Source organism: Dermacentor albipictus, chromosome 1 (genome assembly GCF_038994185.2).
Source record: "Dermacentor albipictus isolate Rhodes 1998 colony chromosome 1, USDA_Dalb.pri_finalv2, whole genome shotgun sequence".
Classification (NCBI taxonomy): Eukaryota; Metazoa; Arthropoda; class Arachnida; order Ixodida; family Ixodidae; genus Dermacentor; species Dermacentor albipictus.
In genome coordinates this window covers 308,510,457-308,533,737 of record NC_091821.1, presented here as the reverse complement: position 1 = coordinate 308,533,737, position 23,281 = coordinate 308,510,457, and the positions used below count along the sequence as shown (strand labels likewise).

The window sequence follows — 23,281 nt, the reverse complement described above, 5'->3', positions numbered from 1 at the left end:
GAAAAAAAAAAAACACAAGTACCAGCTAAGATTTCCAACGCGTGAGAAGGCGCACACATCGCTCTCGCTGTTGGCACACTCAACATCATCGTTGCCGCCATCGTTTTCCGTATCAGCTGTCGGTTCGAACATGTACGGCGAAATCACAAGCTGTCCGAGACAGCGAGAACGTTCCATAATGCTTACAACTCAGCCATAGAATAAAGAACAACTTTGACTCAGCTATGAAGGCAGAACAGAACAGCGTGCTACCCTCTGAAACGGCAGCGCCGACCAACGACTGCCGCGAATGACGTCACAGCGGCCCCGACCAATCACGGGCAACAGCGGCGATCGCGCGATGCCCTGAGGCATTGGTGCGCGTTTTCTTGGAAAAACAGCTTCTTGCGTTTGTTTCCGCCCTTTTTGAACCAGATATTCGTGTTCAGGGGATTAAAAACTGTAGAATGCCGCAGAGAACTCTTTTTTTTTTTCTATAAGTGTTTCAGCTTCCCTTTAACAACGTCCTTAGCATGGATGAGTTGGACGACGGCATGGGCCAGCTCCCACTTATTTTATGCCCGACCCCAACTCTTACACTCTCCTCTAGCATTCCTAGAATCGACACTGTAGTTGCCAATTGCTTGTTCACCAGCCTGCTTTTTCCCCACTTTTGCATTAAAGTAGCGCATTACTAATGTATACCGCGTTTGCACTTTTCTCATTGCTAATTCAATGTCTTCATAAAACTATCTACTTCCTCATCGTCGTGACTGGCGTTGGAGCGTAGGTTTGCACTACCTTTAATGCATACCTCTGATTGAGTTTGATTACGACTACTGCTACCCTCTCAATCGTTGACGCTGTAGAACTTGTCAATGTTGCCCGCTATGTCTTTATGGATTAGGAATCCTACCCCGTGTTGCTTCTTATCCGGGAGACCATGCCGAAACTCAGCAATGTGTAAGCCTCACCAGTTCTAATCTCACTAAGGCCGATAATATCCCAAGCAATGTCTGACAGTTCTTCGAAGAGTCCTGCTCAGCTTGCCTCACTCGAGAGGTTTCAGGTGTTAGACATTACAAGGGTCAGTTTCCATTGGCGGCCTGTCCGGACCCAGGTATTCTTAGCACCCTCTGCTGCATTGCAAGTCTGACCGCCACCTTGGTCAGGTGCTCCGCAGCCACTGGGGACTGAGGGCCATTTCATTGAGGAGATCATTTCATTAGGGAGGTTGTGGCCGAATACTGCACCAGGGAGGCTGATTCCTGTTCTCGTGAGGGAGTGTCTTGTTGAAGCTTAATGGGCCTTCCTAATTTGGTTGTACCTGGATTATTATAGCCCCTCGCTCTCAGAATCTTTTGCCGGTGACAGGTGTCACCGGCAAGGCGTGCAGGCCTGCACATGTTGGGACTCGGTATGTTTGTACAAAATCATCAAAATCGTTTCAGGGTCCCTTTAACTCCACCTGATGACTTCAGGTAACAAGGCAGAAAGCATAGAGATGACAAACCAACCTGTGTGCTTCTGACTGTGAAAACCAGTAGTAGCACTATCAGACAGTACTGCAACACCTGTAAGGGGTAAAAAAAAAAGAACATAAACCAGAACAGTCAGGTTCAAATGCAATTGACAACTGTGAGAAAAATGTCTGAGCACTGATTCTGTTGACAAAGTGGAATGTATTTAAGGGTGAACAATGATGAGGTGGGGAAGGGGTTTATAGGTGACGGCTTGTTGTACAGTCACATAATATGAAGAGACCGCCTCCGTGCTTGGGTAGGTTATTTATAGTGTTGTGGTGGCACGCTGAATTGCAGACGAGTGTGGCCCCCTGCTGGTTATAACATGCAACACTTTTCCTCCCCTTATTTTGGATCACTAGCAAGCAATCATTGTTGCCTATACCTTTCGTACACTCACCAGGTCCTAGTGGATCGCCGCAGGAGCACTGGTCCTACTGGCTGCCCTACTGGCTGACCCTCTCCCAATGATTTGCAGCTATTGGCCACAGTTGAACCGGTACTGACTGTGCAGAACTTCGTACACTTTGACAGATCTCACAAATTCATACTATGTTTTCTAGATCTGCATCCAGATTTGGCCACCAAATCCAACTTCGGGCCAGCATTTTTATTTTCATCATTCCTGGGTGGCCCTAATGCATTAAAGACAGAACACCTGGCCTGAGAGCTTTGAGGATAACAACCTGATTGTTCCACAACAAACAACCCTGCTCTATCAATAACTTGTGTCGTTGATTAAAATAGGAACGGTATTGCTCTTCTGTTTCTTGCAGCCAACAGTGCCATGTCATGTCCATTACTGTGCTCAAAACCTCATCCCTGCTTGTTTCTTCAGCCACTTCCTGGGCTGTAAAGAGAATTTCTGAAAGTGGTGAAAAAAAAATTTCTTGTTCGTCCTCCGCAGTTGCTTCCAACAGCAGCCTTGATAAACTATTTGTGTGGCAATAGCTGTTGACCCTTCTTGTACTTGATGATGTACTGATAACTGGCGAAGAAATTTTTCCATCACTGCACACTTGCTATCATTACTTGACTGCAGTGTATCTTCAGATCGAACAAATGTGTCAGCGGCTGATGATCAGTTACTATTTTGAACTGCCAACCGAGCAAGTACTTATGAAACTCTTTAATGCCAAAGACTATGGCTAAAGCTCCACGCTCCATTTGTGCACAGTTTCTTTCGCCCACGGTAAGCATGCTGGACACAAAAGCGATAGGTCTTTCATCATGAGCTTCGGCATGTGTGAGCACTGCTCTGAGGTCACATGCCAATGCGTTACACATAAGGCGCAGTGGTTTGTTTCTGTTGTACAAAGCTAGCACTGACTCCTCGCTTAGAAGCAGCTTGAATTTTTGAAAAGTGTTTTTGCACTCTTTTGTCCACTCCCACGGAGAATCTCGAAGAATCTCTTCTGAGCAGCTTGTAGAGTGGTTCTAAGGTCATTGCTGTTTGGGAAAGGAGCCTAGCATAAAAATTCATCAGTCCTAGGAAAGCCTTCAGTTCAGAGATGCCAGTCGGTGTTGGAGCCCTAAATATGGCTTCCACTTTATTTTCTGAGGAATAAATGCCAACTACATCAATTTCGTAACCTAGGTAGAGGATGTGGTGTTTAGAAAATTTACATTTACTGGCATTGGCACGTGTGACATGCTTCCGTAGTGTCTGTAGCACCTGTTTGGTACATCTTAAGCACTCGTGTTAGGTCTTTCCTGTTATGAGAGCATCATTGAGACAGCAAACTGCAGCCTACAAGCCAGCCAATACTCGATCCATTACCGACTGGAAAATTTTGTTATGGCAGGGGTGCTCACGACATCGAAAGGCAAATGCACGAAATGAAAAAGGCTGAGGTGTGTGTTTATCGTTAGCAACTCTTGCGAATGGCTATCCACTTGAAGTAGCAAATGCGCTTTCAATAAATAAAGCACACTAAAACAGGTCTCCTCTGCCAATGACACGAACACATCCTCTGGTAATGGCAATGGATAGTGGGCTATCTTAATACTACAGTGGCTCATGGACACATGGTAGTCACCACAGAGTCTGACGGCCTATCTATCACTCTTCAGAACAGCTACGACAGGGGTTGCCCATTGACTTCTACATACAGGGTGCAACACACCTGAGACTTCCAACTCCTTCAACTCTTTTTCAACCTTGTCTTTCAGGGCTTATGGCACTGGTCTAGGTTTACAGAATACCGGTTGTGCTCCCTGTTTCCAAACAATAGAACCCACGAACCCCTTAATAGTTCCAATTAGGCCCGCAAAACATGCTCTTGTACTTGTCTAGCAGTCCATCCTTTTAGTGATTGTGTTCACTCGGAAAACCTGTGACCAGTTTAGGTGAATGTGCTTCAACCAGTTTCAGCCAAGCAATGCCGGTACTGTGCACCTTTGTTCATTCGCAGTTACCATGAGCGGCAGTCTCAAAGAAGTGCCCTCATGAGTTACAGTTACAGTGGCACTGCCCTTCAATGAAACACTTGAGCCATTCTATATCCATAAGCAGAACTACAAAGGCTGATATGGCTGATGTCCAAAATATTTCACAAATTCACCTTCAGGAATAACAAACACCACTAAGCCTGTGTCTATTCTCGTAGCAATGGTTTCCCCGTTTACATTCATGTAAATTTTGTATGGCTGAATTCTTTCTCCTAGAGCATACTATTCCAAACTAGACAACCCTTTCCCCAGTGAAATTTTTCTGCCTTGTATTGCCCATGCTAGCTAAATGTCCCATCCGAGAACAACTGTACTTGCATTGATGTTTAGACAGTCCTGCTGGTGGTGGCAACCCCCACAACGAAAGCACGACAGTATCCTGTCCTTGTCAGCAGAACCTTTTTTTGCGCTCGCCATCACATGTCGCTGACTGTCATTAGTGGACCGTGTAGTCAGCGCACTGTTGCCGCGTCGCCACTTAATGTCCTCTGGTTCTCATGTCACGCTTGGTCCCTGTAGCATCTCCCTCGCGTGGTTTTCCGCGGCTGTCATGGACATGGTGATAACATGCGCTTTATCCAACATTAGGCCCTTGTCGTCTTCAATGGCCAAAAGCTTACACCAAATAGCCTGGCTGTGCACACCCACGACAAGCTGGTTTCCGAGTACCTCAGTTAACAATATTCCAAATACACAGTTCATCATCAAACGCTTCAATTCTACGACGAAGTCAATTGCCTCCTAGTATCCCTGTGTGTGTTTACGGAAGTTATATCACTCCATGACTACTGGCCACTTCAGAGTGTAATGATTTAGAAGTGCTTGTTTTATCTTTTCATGTATGTTCTTTTTAGAGACCTCCGGAAACATCAAGTTCCGCAGCGCGGTATATGCGCTGCCACCCAGTAGCGTGATAAGCATGTCCGTCTTGCTTTGCTCGTCCGGCATATTCACTCTCGTCAAGGCCTTGAACCGCTCGAGATAGATAGCCATGTTACCTGCAGAATTCCGACAGGTGCCCAATGGCCAGGGGATGGTGCTAATTTTTGGGAGTCGTCCATGATGGTTGCTGCGGTTTGATGCTTTAGTCATGGCAAGCAAGTTTGCGGCTTCCTTGTCGCCATTGTTAGAGAGGAAACGACAGGTGAGGTACAGGTTTATTGGCAACAGCTTGTAGGTACAGTCGCATAATATGATGACGATGCCTCCCTGATCGAGTAGGCTATTTATACCATTGTGGTGGCGCTGAATTGCAGACGAGCATGGTACCCTGCTGGTTATAACATGCAACAATGTGGAATTCAAAGCTACTCACTCTAGCAATACTGACAAGGCTTGCTATCAGCAGCACCGAATCTGCTGAATAAGTGTAATGCATTTAATGATAAATATTAATGACAATGATAATTATTCATGGAATCACAAGCTACTTGCTAATTTCTAGCAGTAGTATTCACAAAGCTCACCTGCCGGTGTTGAGGCAAAGTGGCAGCGAGGCGTGCCATTCCTAGCACGACCAGCAAGCAGAAGCCCAGGCTGGGAAGGTAGAGCACTCGCTCGGCCACGACAAAGCCCACACGAAAGAAGATGTTTGAAGCGGGCAGAAATGGCACCACCAACAGAGAGAGCGCTATGCATAGCAATCTGCACAGAACAAGGTATGAGAACATCCTGGGGTGTTTTTGCCACCTCTGTAGTGCAGAGAACAAATTAGTACCTTTGTGTGACTTAGTGGAACAAAGGGGCTCAGATCTTTGTTGGTAAAAACATAGGAAGTCAATAAACAGTAAAGCTTAGGAAAGCATCTGCCACAATAGCCATGAGTGGCGCTGGCTAACGCTCCCAGGGCTAGTTTTAGTACACATACACAAATGCCCAAGAATGTGGACGGGGTGACAGCCACCGCCATAGCTTATTAGTAGAGCATCACAAGCATCATGTGGAGCTTGCAGACTTAGCTCCCACTGACTGCAAGTTGTCTTTTCTTCCGCTTTCATTTTCTTAATATTTCTACACTTCGAATAAAGGTATGCCTAATTTGCACTGTGCTTTCCATGGCTTCATTGTTTGTTGGCTTCATGTAATTGTAACCGTGAAACTAAAGTGCTAACCACAAGTATGAATCAGCATAAGGCATCTGATTGTGGAAAAGGTGACTATTACTTCTAGACAAAAAGCTTTTGGAACCACAGCACTCCATACAATAAAGTGTTTCCCCCTCTACTTTAGGGAAGACGCATGCCATTGGGACCCAGATCTGTCCCTGACAGATAATCTGCGTACGCATCTGAGGGGTTGGGGGAAGCAATGGCAAATTGTGTGCCCACTTCATCACCTCCACACTGGCCCTTGAACAAAAGCAGTAGCCCTGCAAATTTCTGGACTCTCTCTCTACCACAATGGCTTGTTGATCCTCTTTGCTTTTTCTCCCCGTAATTTACATTCTCTTTTGGTCACACCCACCTTCAAGTCATTGTTCAGCTGTTCAGTCGTTGCAGGTGCAACCAACAGAATTCTGTCCCTTCCGTTCTTTCTTCTAATAGCCACAAAGATACTATATTTTTCCAAAATCACACTCGGACGGCAAGTACGTGCGGTTAGCAATTTTGTCACGTATATGTACGGTGGGGCTTTGTTATAGTTCAGCAGCATTTCACATATGATTTGTTTCTTATAACCAAGATTAATTCTAAGAATATATTTGTTAAATGCTGACATGAGTGAGAAACACTCTATATTAACCTTATCATGAGAAGCCAACAAACAAGGACACCAAGGAAAACATAAGGAAAATTACTTGTACTTACCAGTTGAATTAAAGAAATGATAAATTAATAGCAATGAAAGTGGATGAAAAAAGAACTTGCTGCAAGTGGGGAACGATCCCACATCTTCGCATTACGCATGCGATGCGCTTCGCATTACCCGTGCGATGCATATGCGTACGAGCATTGCACGTGCAATGCAAAGATGTGGGATCGTTCCCCACCTGCAGCAAGTTGTTTTTTCATCCACTTTCATTGCCATTAATTTATCATTTCTTTAATTCAACTAGTAAGTACAAGTAATTTTCCCTATGGTTTTCCTTGGTGCCCTTGTTTATTGGCTACTCATGATATGAATAATAAAAATCTGGCCCCTTGGTTAACCCCATTTCTTCTTGTTTTTCCATTAACCTTGTGATATCAGGCATTTTGTTGGTAAATACGTTCATTCTACCAACGTTACACTGTATCGCTTGTTAGCAGCAAACATAAGTATATGAAACAGCCTCTTGTAGTAAACACACTGCAATACTCGCACATGAGCAGGTGATTTGCACATAAACAAACGCGAGCGAAATAGTGCACACATGAACTATATGTGCAGGTGCCTTAAAAGCACCAAGTTAAAAGGGCATGGTTGTACCTTCTTTGGAGGAATTGTGCTTCATATACAGTCGACTTCCATTAATTCGACCTTCACGGGACTGATGAAATTGATCTAATTATCCAGCGGGTCAAATTAAACAAGACACAGAAAAAATGCCAGAACACCCCACTGATTCATTTTGCAGTATTTTCCTGATTCTAACACACCCCCAAATCAAACACGACGCACTTTCATGTGTTCAAAGTAGAAAACTACAGTAAAAATGACATTAAAGCCCCCAAACGAAGTAGAAACAAACGCACACCCAATCTTTTAGCAAGAAAAACGTAGCATGCCCCTGTTTATGGCAATAAGCAAAAGGATGAAATCAGCTAACTTTACCTTCACAGAATGGAAATTTATTTACCTAATGTCCATCGTCATCATTTTCAAGCAGCACTTGACCACTGTATATGAAGAACCCCGACATGGTGTCCTCAGTACGGTCCATAGTGCATTTTATGTATTCCAAAGTTATCGAACAATTCTGCAACAATCGCAAATGGCATGGTGACCGGAACCCTGACTAACCATTTCACTAGGACTTCTTCTTGGGCAAGTTGGTGCTTAGATTTCCTAGGTATACTTTGTGGCGCAAAATAGATTTCTTGAAAAGGGAATGTCTCCCTGTCTCCACTGTCTCCCTTTCTTCTGTACCTTTTCAAGAAATGTATTTTGCACCACAAGGTATACCTAGGAAATCATTTCACTAGTCCCACAACGCATCAATTCTGCGGACCAGCAAGAACACGTGACAATAACTTGTTGTCACTAGTTTAACATGTCAAACAACTTATTGTTTGAATGAACATTCGTAATTAGTCTGAAAGTCAATGACATGCCTAAGTTGTTATGCTATGCAAGAACTCATTCTGTGCGCAATCTGTGTGAAGGAAACAAGACTAGGGGGGAGCGTCGCATGATTCCACTAGCCTTGGCAAGCCATCCTCCTGTGACGCCGCCCCACCCGCTCTTCAGGACCTTGTGCGTGGTACCTCTTGGGTAGGAGTCATTCCACATCGTCGCCCGTTCATTCGAGATTGCTTGGTACATGGTAACTTTTAGTGGCACCTGCCATCATGTAAAAAGCAACGGGTGTTATTTCGCTACCGTACGCGTGGAGAAACACTGGGACGAAGTCTCTCTCCACGTTGACCCATGGCGACAGAATTTTTCAAACCGTCATTTGCGCTCCTCCGGGATTAGTGGAGTTGCAAGTGCTCTCGCCTTGAAACCCATACAGAATACCCGAGCACAGTCTATTCATTCATCTAACCAGCTGTTGTGCACCTTAAGCTGTGGTGTGTATTTTTTGCTAATATTTGCCCCGCTGTCTTGCACGTAGGAAAAGATTAGATGTCTTGCGGGTCACTTTTTTTGTCACGTTCTCCCTTAGTAAAAGGTTCAGCTGCGTGTCTTTCATTGTGAGACAAATAAATAGCATTAGCCTGCACTATAAACATCGAATCTGTCACCTTTCCTGCAGATGTACATGCACTATTTTGTAAATTTCTGTGGTGCGACATCATTCTGCTGTTGAGTCGTGCCTATTGACTTCTCGTCAGTCTGCTGAGAGGCTGAAGACTGAGCAGAAAACGACAGCGTCATCCAGGACCGTCTGCCTTAACAATGGGCCGGCACAGGCTTAAATATGTTTGGGGGCCCCGGCTCACCAGTCTGCCAATTCACCAATTCGTCCCTTGTTGGGCACAAGAAGGGACAAGTTCTTTCCCCATGGGTAAGCAGTCCCTGCGGGCCCTCGACGTTCGCTTAATCGCCTGCAGGTGTTTGTGGGGGCGAAATGCGTCATTGTTTCCCAGAAGGCGTCCCCAAACGCAACGCATCATCGTCAGAAGGGTGGCTTGGTTGCCTGGACATGCTTGCAGGGTGAAAAGTTTCCTCGCTTCCCTGAACCGCCCCGAAATGCGATCAGTTGTACTTGGGATACAAACATGTGAATCAAATAGAACATATTCCTGGTTGTGCGGGAGCAAACACCGTTCTTAGCATTTGTTTCTATATAAGCTGTAAATATCGGGGCGATTCGTGCTGAATTTTGTGACGATTTCATGCTACTAGCGAAATTTTGACTGTAATGTCCACTTAGCCACTAAACGTTCAAGTTATGCGAGAAAGCCAGCCTTTCAGCACCAAGGGGCACAGGTTTGCGAGCAAGCAAGGGTGCACTTTTTTTTTTCTTCTTTCTTTTTTTCAGCGCTACCACCATTTCTGAGTTTATTGCTTGACAGCAAGTGAGATGACTGGAGACTGGCACAGGGTCAAATGCCTCCGAGTTTACAGGCATTTGGTGCAGTATAATAAGGCACAGGCTGGCAAGGACAGCTAGAGGGAATTACTAAATTTTCCAAGTTAACATGAGCCAAATACACAATGTTTCAGTATAAAAGCTTACTAGTCTAGTTTTTTAGCAGTGAAAATTTAATTCCAATGTTCCAACATAACAAATTAACCGAGCCTGCTAATAGGTGAATGTGCGTATCAGTATTCGATATTCGAAGCTAAGTATTCGTATTCGATTGGTATTTGAAAATTTTGATATTCACACACCCCTACCGAAAAAAGGCATTTTCAATGGGAAATGACATGTGTTCACTGTCCACTAAGCAGCGCCGAGACATGTGCTGCCACTAAAGGCATCGCTATTGGGATCACCATAGGGATCAGGCGCTTGCATGCTAACTGGTCAAATTCCAATTATTTGGTGAAGACCAATTTTAAAATCGAAATAACAAATATTTGGGACCATAGAAATGTATGGGCACTGCCCAGGACCTTTGGTCAGGATTTAGCTAACCAAAGTCAACTTAGTCAAAGTCTAGTGTATGTTACTAGCATCCGCCAACTTGATTCAGGCTATATCATCATCGAATGGTGTGGCATGACTCAATTGTGCTTCTGTTCTTGTGCTGTTCTTCATCTCAAATCATACAAGGGTTAATAAAGTTCAATTATATATGAATCAGTGGAACATATTTACTTCATGTTGTCTGGCAGAAGGCCAGGCTATATAGAAGAAAGACATGGCACCACAGCAACATAGGCTGGCCATTGTGTACAGAGAAGCACAGTAGACTTTAGGGAACGGCAAATAGTGATTTTTGAGACCGAACTGAACACGAATCAAATAGTGCCAGAAATGAATCGAATCATATGAAATATTGAGTAGTTTTCAAATAATAAACAGCCATTACAACAATTATGCAAAACAATGTTCACATCCTAGTTTTCTTAATGTTAGCAAGTTTCTGTCATTACGTAGCAGGCTATGAGGCATTTTAAAAACACAAATGGAGCATTAGGAGAAAACAAGTACTAGCTTCTTCCCATGCACAGGACTCTTCAGAGAGTGCGATTGATCACTGTATGGCCTGTAAAGTATGGCTACCTCAGCAACATAACCTGCTTCACTATACAAGTTCTCATTTTTTATTTCTGTACTATGCCCGCAAGGGTGAAAATTTACTGCACTTTTGTTCCAATTCTATGTTTAATTGGGTGCAGTGGACGTTTTGAAATATCTGAAAAATATTTGAAAAATATTTGCATTTAAAAATATTGACTATTCAATTCAAAGACCATGTTGAATAGGACACTACTCGATTTGTTATTTGAAAATTTCGAATATTCGCACAGCCCTAGTAGACTTGCTTACGATTAACACGGGGAACTTTGGAAATCTGTTGGTTTCACTGCCACCTTGTCTTAACAGAGGTGCACTGCTTCTGTGAAAAAGTAAAAGAGGATGCTCAAACTTTTGTGCTTACATTATGGAATTTGCTTTTTTATAGAAAGTCCATTGCCCATTTTTGCCAGAAATGAAAAATGATCAAAACTGCAGGTGACCATTCTAATTGGTCTCATGGTTCAGACTACTGTCAGTCCAATTATCTACGTGACAAAGGATGCATGATAGGTTGCGACAGTCGAAGCACTTTAGTTAAGAGTACTTTTGCACAAGTGTCTCATTGCAACTTGTGGGGAGCACACGTGCCCTGCTTCCCCCGCATACTTACGTCATCGCGGTCGCACATTGCAGGCACGAGAGCCGGTGTAGACACGGGAGAGGCGCACTACGCCCTCTCCTGGTTCTCCCTTGCTCTCGCGACGCGCGCACCCTTTCCCCCCGACTCGGGGAAGGTATCTGATGGGCGAGGAGGACATACCCCTCAAAAAGGTAAAAAGGTATAAAACAGCGTCACTGTGGGAGACCCTCTCTCTCTGGTTCCAGGCCTCTAACCTGCTGGATGTAACTGCTGCAACCCATGAGTGAGGTCATTTGCCTGACTATCCCAGGCAACGAGACAAGCCTATTTATTACTTATTACAGAGAGGACTTCTGGCTGTCAGTGTTCTTTATTCCTTATAGCAATAAATGATGCTAGAGCTGACACAGCTGGTTGCCTTATTCGCTAGAACCCGACGTAGCTGTGATTACACATGCTACAAGTTGGGGAGTACCACGGAATGACTGCGTGTGTGTGGCTAGATCTGGAGCTCGTCTTCCGCCCTAGCCACACACAGAGCGTACCCCCACAAACTTGACATATAAAGCATGCCCTGTAGGTTACTGCCAGGTCACAAAGATCAAGTTAATTTTTTTTGTTGTTGTTCACTGTTTGTGCAGTCTGTGGGGAGCACAAGCACCCATCTACCCCCGCGTCGTCGCGTCGAGAGCCGGCATAGACAGGGGAGAGGCGCACTATGCCCTCTCCTGATTCTCCCTCGCTCTCGCAACGAGCGCGCGCCCTTCCTCCCCGACTCAAAGGGCAGGTAGCTGACGGGCGAGGAGGACATTACCCTCGCCCAGGTAAATAGGTACAAAACAGCGCGACCGGGGGAGACCCTCTCTCTCTGAGGCCGGACCCCTAACCTGCCGGACTGGAGGACTGGAGTACCTGCCGCAACCCGTGAGTGACCACGTTGCCTGACTATCCCGGGCAACGAGGCCAGCCTATTTATTACTATTACGGAGAGGACGTCTCTCTGCCAGTGTTCTTTATTGCCGGTAGCAATAAACGCTCTTACAGTTGACGCCGCTGGATGCCTTATTCGTTCGAACCCGACGTAGCCGCGATTCCCGCACTACGGGTTGGGGAGTAACACAAAGTGACTGCGTGGGGCTAGGTCCAGAGCTCGCCTTCAGCCCTAGCCGCACGCACAGTGGAACCGCCACAAGTCACATCCTAAAGCCGCCTTTGAAACCAATGCAAGGAGTTGGCTAGGCCTACTTTACATAATTTTGTTTGAGCAGATAAATTTCACACAAGCATAGAGCTCAAAGCTTTTCCAAAAGAAAGGCCTACCTTCGCAGCTGGGCATCTGCTGCCAGCACCATTTGGCTGATAAGCACAGCAAGGGAGAGCCAGAAGGCCACAACGCTGGCAATGCGAACGTCTGTGATGGAACGGATGAGGGACACGCAGCCCATGGACCAGTCAAAGCACAGCCATTGTGGACACAGCAACAGCCAGGTGTTCAGGGCATACACATGGTTGTAGTTTGCCACCTGCAACCACGTGTCCACACACATTCATATACAGCAGCAGAGCATGCTTTTCCACAGGTACAATGCAATGCATTGTTTAAACACTGCTACAAGAGTGCCGAAAAAAAGAGCGCAGTACAGTGTGTTCACACTGTAAAACAAGAAGTGCAAAATTATGTTTACAGAAGAAGTGGACAGCACATTCATCAATTCTCAAATGACACTTCTATTGCAACGAGCTGCTTGTATACAAAGTAGATAAATGCCAGAAAAAGCATTCACAAAAGTAAAGTGGTAGAAACAGGAAAAAATAATACTAAGACACACAGTGACCGCAACCACTGCTTATTTATGGCAGATGCAACCAGGATCACTTCATGGGCTATAGGCATCTTTTTAAAGCTTACACATGTAACCTGTAAAAGGATATTACGCCGACCATTTGTTTGTTTTTGCTCATATTTCATAACGAAATTAGATATTATGGTTTGCTTTGTTCAATAAAGCATTTAGCATTTTGGCTTGTGTTATTATTCCAGAAAAAAAGTGAAAAGCCACAGTTGTAATCTGCACTTTGCGAGTGGATAAATGGGTTGGTACAGAGAAATAACTTGGTCTTGCTGCATATGGTAAAGCAAATAATCAAACACATGGCATCATTGTTTGCCAAAGCAAGGCAAACAATGATGCCATGTGTTTGATTATAAGACAGAAGTCAAAGATTGTAATACCATTGCAAAATTTAAGTAAGAACAAAGTAGTGGTAAGGGACCTTAAAATTTCCTTAAAGTAAAAAACCAGGTCACCATACAAGCTTCATTATAGTCGAATCTCGATATCTCGAACTCAAAGGGGCCCAAAAATTTGTTCGAATAAAAAGAAGTTCAAATTAAAAAGAGGACTTGTTCTTGACCTACTTGTGCACTGTAGCACGATGCATAAACGGTGCAAGTCGTGAAATATTGCGGCACACAAGCACACAGCGAGCGAGGACCACGAAACTGCCCACGCCGGCCACTGCTCCCTTCCCAATAACGACAGAAAACTAAACTTCAGGGAGCAGGCGAAGCTGGCGCCAGGCTGGCGCCACCGGCACGGAGGCGAGGGAGCCCGATGATTATCGAAGGTGAGGGAGTTAACAGGGAGTTGAAAGGTAGGATGAAGGGAATGCAGTTGCGAGTAGGGGCGGGCAGAAGGCGAATTTGCTTTCCCGCCAGCTTGATGGTCGGCACTAATTCCCTCTGCCACCTAAGACTGGCAACAAAGCTGCTGAGTTGCTTCCCGCTGTTAACCTCTGCGTGCTCGCATGCTGTTTCCTTCGTCTGCTGAAAGATTGGTGCTGCATTTACGTTCTTCGTCTTGCGTTCTTAACGCATCATGTCTTATGAAGATGACGAAGTCAGTTGCCACTGATCATAATCGTGTTGGTGTGCTCATAATTGTGTTGGTGTGCTCCCTTCTGTTACAGTGTCGCCGCATCCAAAAGACAAGGAGAATGAGGTACTGGGTGTCGCTTTCACGTCCTTGTATTCAGGGTCCGTCTTGCTGTACAGAATGGGAACAACCTTTCCATCAGGACGTCTCGGTTTAGACTCCTCATTGTAAATAAAGTTGCAGTTTCAGCCGAAAGGCGAAGCATCAATTGCGATAGCAAATTAGTGGACAGCTATACGAAGCAAAAATAGTAGTTTTATCGGCCGTACAAACTTGTAAACATAGGCATACTAACTAAATTAACAAGCATGGTGTCACGCACACACAAACAAACAAACACATTTCACTCAATGAATGCGGAAACTCACTGTCAAAATGATGGCATGAGGAAACGCGGCAGCAGCAGCAAGCGAAATGACATTCGTGCTGTCTATCCCTTCAACACAAAGTGCGCACCGAGAACACACAGCATGCACAAATCTACGAGCTGCTGACGCACCTAGACTGACCTAGACGTTGCCCCCAACGCAGATCACACTCAGGATACAGCCGGGCAACCACGCACAGCCACCACATGAGCAATCGCAGCCGGAGTAGATTGCCGCCCCCTTGTCTGCCCTGCCCCAGGTGTCTCGCAACGTTGGGTGCCTCGCGTGATGGAAGACGGCGCACTTCCTCCCCACTTTGTCTTTCGTATGAGTGAGACTGAGTGGCAATCACACACTTTCACTCGCACACACAGCGTAGGGCATGCAGCAACGTTGTTATTCTCTTTGGATGTTAGTATATGGAACTGCACACGCTGTGTTGGGGGGGGTCTTTACTAAGCTTTTCCTCTATGGCAGGGTCAGAGCAATGCTGGTCGGAGGCATCGCCACGTCATTTGACGCGCTGCTGAGAGCATTCCCGGAGCAGGGTATGTTCAAATTAACCATCGCAAATGCTTGCGCGTTCGAATTACCAGGCGTTTCCATCCACTGGAATACACACAGCTTTGACAGGACCACAGCATCGATTCGAATAAACCGGAAGTTCGAATTAGGCGTGTTCTAGTTAACGAGATTCAACTGTATATGATTGCATGTGATTATATGTGATCTACTCTTGCACAAGAGCTCTGTCATCTTGTAAAATGATGAGAGAATGCTCAGCATCCTGCAGAATGCTGAAAGCATCATAAAGTTCACAATATACTTTCATGCACACCTCTAAACAAAGCATGTTGTTATTTAGTGCTCTTGAGAAACATGATCCCACATGGGCCAGGGAAGCTCTCGTGCACAGCTCACATCGATGTTTCCAGCCTTCCATTCTCACGAGTTGCCAAACCTTTTATCAACAAAAGTCTCATTCAAAAGCCTTCTATATATGCTATATTCAAAAGCCTTAGAAAACAACAGCAAAAGAAACAAGTGTACAAATTGGGAACAAATATGTATACTCTTGTCTGAAACATTGTTGCTATTTGTGGAGTTATCATTATGTCCTCAAATATTCAGTGCACCTGGTATGCACAGGTTACAACATCCTCTGACAACAACAAAACTAATCAAGAACTGTTAAGTATGAATGCCGCATGAAACATGCTAAACTAGACTCCTTTTTTAGATAAAGATGTGAGGAAACTTCAGAAATCAGTTTGTCTTGACAGAACTGCACTACCCGGCATATATGGAAAACAAAACATAGGGTATCAGTGGGTTATTTTGGACTGCTTCGTACATCTTGTTAAACAGCAGAATTTTGTACAGTGTGACAAAGGACACAGAAAAGAGGCACAGGACAGATTGCTGTCCTCTGCCTCTCTTTAGTGTACTGTGTCACATTGTTCAAAATCTTCCTTATCAAGCTGAAGAACATTATTTAGCAATCGAAAGATGAACACAAAAGCAAGAAACATGAACGATAACGTGGGTGGTGCCACCATTCCATTTTCTCGCATTGGTATTCATCTTTTTAGCAGTAGATATGTCTTTTAGACAGAACCACCTAGGCAAAAAAACAAAATTTCTGCCACCAAGCTGACCAGCTTATCAGGCATTCAGGCTTAACAGAGCTCACCTTAACAGGAGGCTCTTAAAGAGCCATGGTGAGAAATCAGTTGCACAAAAGCAGCATTTCACATACCCTGACAAAGAAGTTCTCCTCAAAGGAAGCCGGATTGTCAATCCTTTGGAACACAGGTGAAGATGAACCCATGACCTTCCAGCGTATAGCCAGTGCTGCACAGGCCACCGTAGCAAGGGTGCCTTGCCGCAGAGCTGCTCGGAAAAGTTGCCTCTAATGGAAAAAAGAAAGAAAGAAAGAAGTTTGCCTTGACTTTCTGCATTCAGTGGCAAACACCCAGCAGCTTATAACGTGATGAAAACCATGCAACTGATGCATTAGTGCCGCGTGGCTTATCCAATGAAAATACAGTGGCTTTGAACTGTATTGGTGTTGCCTGTTTCAATATACAAAAATCACAATGCAAGTAGGTGAGCTGTAATACCTGCCATAATACCAGAATCACAATTCATACCTTAAGTTGAACCATGCCACTTCTTTCCCTGATGATGTAGTGCGGATCAAGTTTACAGATGATAACTGTATCGTATATGAAGCACAATCCCTGCAAAAAGAAATAAAGAGACAGCCATGCTCTTTTAACTTGGTACAAATCTCACAAATGATGTGGCGTGTTAGTGAAGAAGGGCTGTTTGGTGTACTTGGTTGGCTGAAGTTCACCAAGCAACACAACTTTTTCGCCATCACAAAAGCAAGTGAAACGACATATTAGAGGCAGTGTAAATTTACGAAACAGCAATGGACTCAAGTTAAACGCTGCTGCATCTAGCAGGCAAAAGAGAGAGAGTGAGTCTGTATGCATGTCTGTGAGTGGCATGCATAAATATTTGTGTGCGTGTGCACACATTATTTATGAGAACATCCAGCCTTTCCAAGGCATTATATACTTTCATGCTGTTGTGTAGTCTTTATCCTTGTGGGCATTGCTGCCTATGTGACATCTTGTGCATGAGTTAAGCATTGATTTTTCATCATTTTAATCTTAAACCATTTGCTGACATCAGTTTTTTAAAACTGTGACACCCTCACTTTGTACGTAAAGCTTCCATTGCAGGACCACATGTAAAGCAGTGTGTAATGCCGCAGCTATCTTCAATAAACAAACAGCTAAAGGTTACTGGACAAGTATCAACAGTTTTCCTTCGCTTTCCTCGTATTGAGAAGCACACATCTTACAGGAGCCAGCATAGTGGCTACAGTGTTCTGTCACTGATTTAATTCTTGGCTTCCCCAGATGCCTTCCAATGGAGGTGGAATGAAAAACAATCATGTGCCAAGCACTGTGTGCACATGGAGGAACTCCAGGTGGGCCAAATTTATTTAAACACCTTAGACTTCCGTCAACCAAAGGACCAGGCAGGATTCCGTAAAGGCTACTCAACAATAGACCATATTCACACTATCAATCAGGTGATAGAAAAATGTGCGGAATATAACCAACCTTTATATATAGCTTTCATTGATTACGAGAAAGCGTTTGATTCAGTCGAAACCTCAGCAGTCATGGAGGCATTGCGGAATCAGGGTGTAGACGAGCCGTATGTAAAAATACTGAAAGATATCTATAGCGGCTCCACAGCCACCATAGTCCTCCATAAGGAAAGCAATGAAATCCCAATAAAGAAAGGCGTCAGGCAGGGAGATACGATCTCTCCAATGCTATTCACAGTGTGTTTACAGGAGGTATTCAGATACCTGGATTTGGAAGAATTGGGGATTAAAGTTGATGGAGAATACCTTAGCAACTTGAGATTCGCTGATGATATTGCCTTGCTTAGTAACTCAGGGGAGCAACTGCAATGCATGCTCACTGACCTTAAGAGGCAAAGCCGAAGGGTGGGTCTAAAAAATAATCTGCAGAAAACTAAAGCAATGTTTAACAGTCTCAGAAGAGAACAGCGGTTTACGATAGGTAGTGAGGCACTGGAAGTGGTAAGGGAATACATATACTTAGGGTAGGTAGTGACTGCGGATCTGGATCATGAGAATGAAATAATCTGAAGAATAAGAATGGGCTGGGGTGCGTTTGGAAGGCATTCTCAGATCATGAACAGCTGGTTGCCATTATCCCTCAAGAGAAAAGTTTATAACAGCTGTGTCTTACCAGTACTTACGTACGGGGCAGAAACCTGGAGGCTTACGAAAAGGGTTCTACTTAAATTGAGGACGACGCAACGAGCTATGGAAAGAAGAATGATAGGTGTAGCGTTAAGGGATAAGAAAAGAGCAGATTGGGTGAGGGAACAAACGCGAGTTAATGATATCTTAGTTGAAATCAAGAAAAAGAAATGGGCATGGGCAGGACACGTAATTAGGAGGGAAGATACCCGATGGTCATTAAGAGTTATGGAATGGATTCCAAGGGAAGGGAAGCGTAGCAGAGGGCGGCAGAAAGTTAGGTGGGCAGATGAGATTAAGAAGTTTGCAGGGACAACATGGCCACAATTAGTACATGACCGGGATAGTTGGAAAAGTATGGGAGAGGCCTTTGCCCTGCAGTGGGCGTAACCAGGCTGATGATGATGATTTATACGAAGTATAAATAGCCGCGAGTTTTCTAAGCAGCATGTCTCCTCCATCTTTGATTAAATTGACTGTTATTCCATCTTCTCCTGCCGCTATTCCTCGTTTCATGTCTTACAAGGCCCTTCTAACCTTATCCCGCTAGTTATGGGAGGAGTTTCTGTATCCTGTTCATTACTGTTGCTAATTGAGGTATCCTGACTCCTCTGGGTACTGTACAGGTCAGTATAGAATTCTTCCACTGCTTTTACTATATCTTCGAGATTGCTGATGTCGAGTGCAATCATTTTCTGTAAGTTGGCGATGGTACAAGTTGCTGACTGCGATGGTAGAGGAGGATCGGCTGAATTGTCGTCTACTGAAATTGATGCTACAGAGTGATCCTCGAATGAGCAAAGTTGGGCCAGAGACATCCCGCGTGGCAGCACTTGTGTCGTCAAGCCAAAATTGACCACCGGCAGGCAGACGCAGTTCGCCGTAATAGATAAAACTGTATGAGGTACTGTGATCCCGTGTGTAAGGAGGATGTCTTGCATAGGAGCCGCGATGTAGTGACCATTGGGGACTGGTGGGGATGACACGAAGTCAACGTAAGTCAGTGCCAAAGGTGGCAAGCGAACGAAGTCAACAGAACTGAGGCGAGTAGGGTGTTGTTCAGCGGGATCCAGAAGAGGCAGGTCGAGGCGGAGAGTACTGGTGGAGCAATCGATGAGAGCAGAATGTGCGGAGAGGAAGTCAAAGCCGAGGATGATGTCGTGGGGACAGTGAGCGATGACTGTGAATAGCACGGTAGTGGAGCGATCGGCGTAGGAGACGCAGGTGGCACACATACCAATTACAGGGGCTGTTCCGCCATCGGCGACATGGATAAGAGGCGTCGTGGTGGGCGTGATTATTTTCCTCAGCCGGTTACGAAGGTCAGCGCTCATTACCGACACATGCGCCCCAGTGTCTATGAGAGCAGATACAGGAACACCGTCAACTTGCACGTCAAGAAGGTTCAGATGAGTGGGCAACTTCAGGAGAGGATTTGGCGGCGTAGGGAGCAATGCAGCGTTACCTAGAGGCGCTGCATCGTCTAGTTTTCCGGCTGGGAGCGGCATCCGAAGGGAGTCGGCGAATAGGAGCGACGGGGCTGGGGGGAGCGAGATTGTCGTCGTTGGGGCGAAGGCGAACGAGAATAGGGGCGGTTCGGCGCAGGAGAATCAGTGGCAGCATTATCTGAGCGGGCAGCATAGGGACGAGAAAGGCCACCTGGGGGGCGAGAGTAGGCAGTATATGTAGACTGGTTCGGGGAACTCCAGCGACTGCAACAGTGCCGAGAAATGTGCCTGATTCGATGGCAGTGAAAACAAATTGGCTTGTCGTCTGCAGTGCGCTATTCAGAGAGGTTGCGGAAACGTGGTGGGTAAGACGGTGCGGGACGGGGAGGAATCGAAGAAGCCGGGTGGGTATCAGGTCGATGGGCCGAGCAGATGGTGTGAATACCCATGTTGGCGAACTCCTGGCGGACAACTGCCTGGATCAGGGAAACAGTGACTGCAGGTGCACTGGAGGGGTTGGAGTCGAAGGCAGCCGGATAGGCGGCCTCGATCTCACGCCGGACAATCCTGGTAACATCAGCAGTGTTCTTGGGACGAGGAGCGTCGGCACAGGAAGATGTCGCTGGGGTGTTGGGCAGACAGGCAAACTGTTGGTCGATACGTCGGCTTTTAGCAAGTTCCAGACGGCGGCACTCTTTTATAACTGCATCCACCGTCGCCACATAGTTAAATACGAGCAAGTTGAAGGCGTCATCGGCAATGCCTTTGAGGATGTGGGAGACCTTGTCGGACTCGATCATGTGTGCGTCAACACTGCGGCACAGAGACAAGACGTCCTGAATGTACGTGACGTAGGGCTGCGTTGACGTCTGCACATGACCGGAAAGCGCCTTCTGCGTGGCAAGTTGGTGACCGTAGGGGTTGCCGAACAAGTCTCGGAGCTTTTGCTTAAGCGAATCCCAACTGGTAAGTTCATCTTCGTGCGTCCGATACCAAACTCGAGGTGTGCCACCGAGGTAAAAGACTACGTTGGTGAGCATGATAGTAGGGTCCCACCAGTTATTGCGGCTGACATGTTCGTACAGGCTGATCCAGTCCTCGACGTCTTCCCCATCTTTTGCCGAGAATACGCCAGGATCACAGGGAGCGGGGAGAGTGATGTAGGTCGCCGAAGTGGCAGCAGGTGTCAAAGCCGGTGGAGTCGAGTTGTTGTCGCCGGGAGCCATGAAGGAAGGCTCGACGTACCGTCCATTGCGAAGCTCCGCACCTACACCCCGCACCTCCACCAGATATGTTACATAGGAAGACACCCACGAAAAGCTATTTACAAGCATATTTACAAGGCAATACGCCGCAGTTGGCTAAGAGGCAACAGCTCACGCTAGCTTCCAATTGTCGTCGTCGTCTTCTTACTGTTCGGCTCTTCGTCATTGGAAATACTATCCCGTAGCAATATTACCCTGCTTATTTTTTCAGTGCATACATCTGGGTTTGTCCTATGCCAAGTTTCTTTCTCACTGATTTCAGGCTGCGTTCATTACTTACTGCTTCATCATTATTTCTCACTTTATAGTTTCAAATATGACTTACGTTGTTGATAAGTTTTGACAGTTCCACGACTCTAATCCTATCTCTTGAGTTGGACATTTTCATTTTTTGTCGTTTCTTTATTAGGTCCTTTGTTACTTAAGAGAGCTTGCCTACTGTTTGTCTTGGTGCCTTGCCTCCCATTTCAGTTGCTGCCTCTGAAGCCAACCTAGTTACGGTTTCATTCATTAGCTCTGTGTCATCATCATCTCTCTGTTCTAAGGCTGCATATTTGTTTGCAAGTAGTACCAGCCTGAATTTGTCTGCTTTTACCCTAACTGCCTCTAGGTTGACCTGTTCCTTCTTGACAAATTTTGCTCTTTTTCTCTTCAAATTGAGATGAATTCTAGCCCTTACTAACCTATAATCACTGCACTTTACCCTACCTATCACTTCTACATCCTGCACTATGCTGGGATCAGCAGAAAGTATGAAGTCAATTTCATTTCTTGTTTTACCATTAGGGCCTTTCCAGGTCCATTTTCTGTTGCTATGCTTCCTGAAATACATGTTGATTATTTGAAGCTTATTCCTTTCTGCAAATTCTACCAGCATCTCTCCTCTAGCATTCCTAGAATCGAAGCCATAGTTGCCAATTGCTGTTCACCAGCCTGCTTTTTCCGCAATTTTGCATTGAAGTCGCCCATTACTACAGTATACCAAGTTTGCACTTTTCTCATTGCTAATTCAACATCTTCAGAAAGCTGATCTACTTCCTCATCATAGTGACTGGAAATTGGAATGTAGGCTCGTACTAACCTTAATCTATACATCTTATTAAGTTTGATCACGACTACAGCTACCCTCTCATTAACGCTGTAAAATTCATCAATGTTGCCCGCTACGTCCTTACAGATTAGGAATTCTACCCCGCATTGCTTTTTATCTCAGAAATTCCATAGCAGAGGTCATGTCCATTATTCAGCAATGTATAAGCCTCGCCAATTTTTCTATGTCACTAAGTTGATGATATCCCAAACAATTTCTGAAAGTTCCTCAAAGAGTCCTGCTAAGCTAGCCTCACTCAAGAGGGTTCGGTTGTTAAACGTTCCAAGGGTCAGTTTCTATTGGCAGCCTGTCCAAACCCAAAGGTTCTTAGCACCCTCTGCTGCATTACAGGTCTAACCACTGCCTTGATCAGGTGCTCCGCAGCTGCTGGGGCTGAGGGCCATTGGGTAATTGAGTGAGCCATTTGGGAGGGAGTGGCCAAATATTGCACCAGGGAGGCCAATTCCTGTTCTGGTGAGGGAGTGTCTTGTATGTGGGGAGTATGTTAAACTCTATCAACAAATAAATCAATCAAACATGTCACAGCAGCTGCTCTGCAGCCAGATGGAGGAACGTGGTGGGGAGGAGCACTGGCCTCCCTGCCATTATAGTTTTCTCACATCAGCTCTGCCATCGCCCTATTTTTACTTTTTTATGCAACCCAGTTTGAACAATTATTGGTTATAACAATGGAATTTTCGTGGCACTTGAATATTGTTATAAGTGGGTTCAACTTTATCTTCACCCACTCTGAAGCATTTCACTATTTCAACTGCACTGCTTCAATGGTACAGAGATATTCGCACATGTAGCACTGACTTATGGCTAATACACTGTTTCCATACTTTTTATAAATTACAGTCATTGAAACATAACTTTCCAATAATCCTTAATAGATGTGGGCAAACTTATCTTGCCATTATTTGTAACATGCCATGGTTGCTAGTGTGGCTATGGTGTCAGGCTGCTAAGCACGAGGTTGCAGGATT

At 45.3% G+C, this 23,281-nt stretch overlaps 1 protein-coding gene across 2 annotated transcripts in view; it reads right to left on the bottom strand.

The window, feature by feature from the left end:
* The window catches only part of Tmtc4 (Transmembrane O-mannosyltransferase targeting cadherins 4), an 87,006-nt gene that overhangs the window by 39,618 nt on the left and 24,107 nt on the right, over positions 1 to 23,281 (bottom strand). For both annotated transcript variants that reach the window (XM_065438713.2, XM_065438714.2), the window contains exons 6-10: positions 16,826 to 16,915; positions 16,432 to 16,584; positions 12,689 to 12,891; positions 5,420 to 5,597; positions 1,497 to 1,553 (exon numbers count right to left, since the gene is read on the bottom strand). In XM_065438713.2, the coding sequence (XP_065294785.1) occupies positions 1,497 to 1,553; positions 5,420 to 5,597; positions 12,689 to 12,891; positions 16,432 to 16,584; positions 16,826 to 16,915 (681 nt within the window). The remainder of the gene's footprint in view (positions 1 to 1,496; positions 1,554 to 5,419; positions 5,598 to 12,688; positions 12,892 to 16,431; positions 16,585 to 16,825; positions 16,916 to 23,281) is intronic.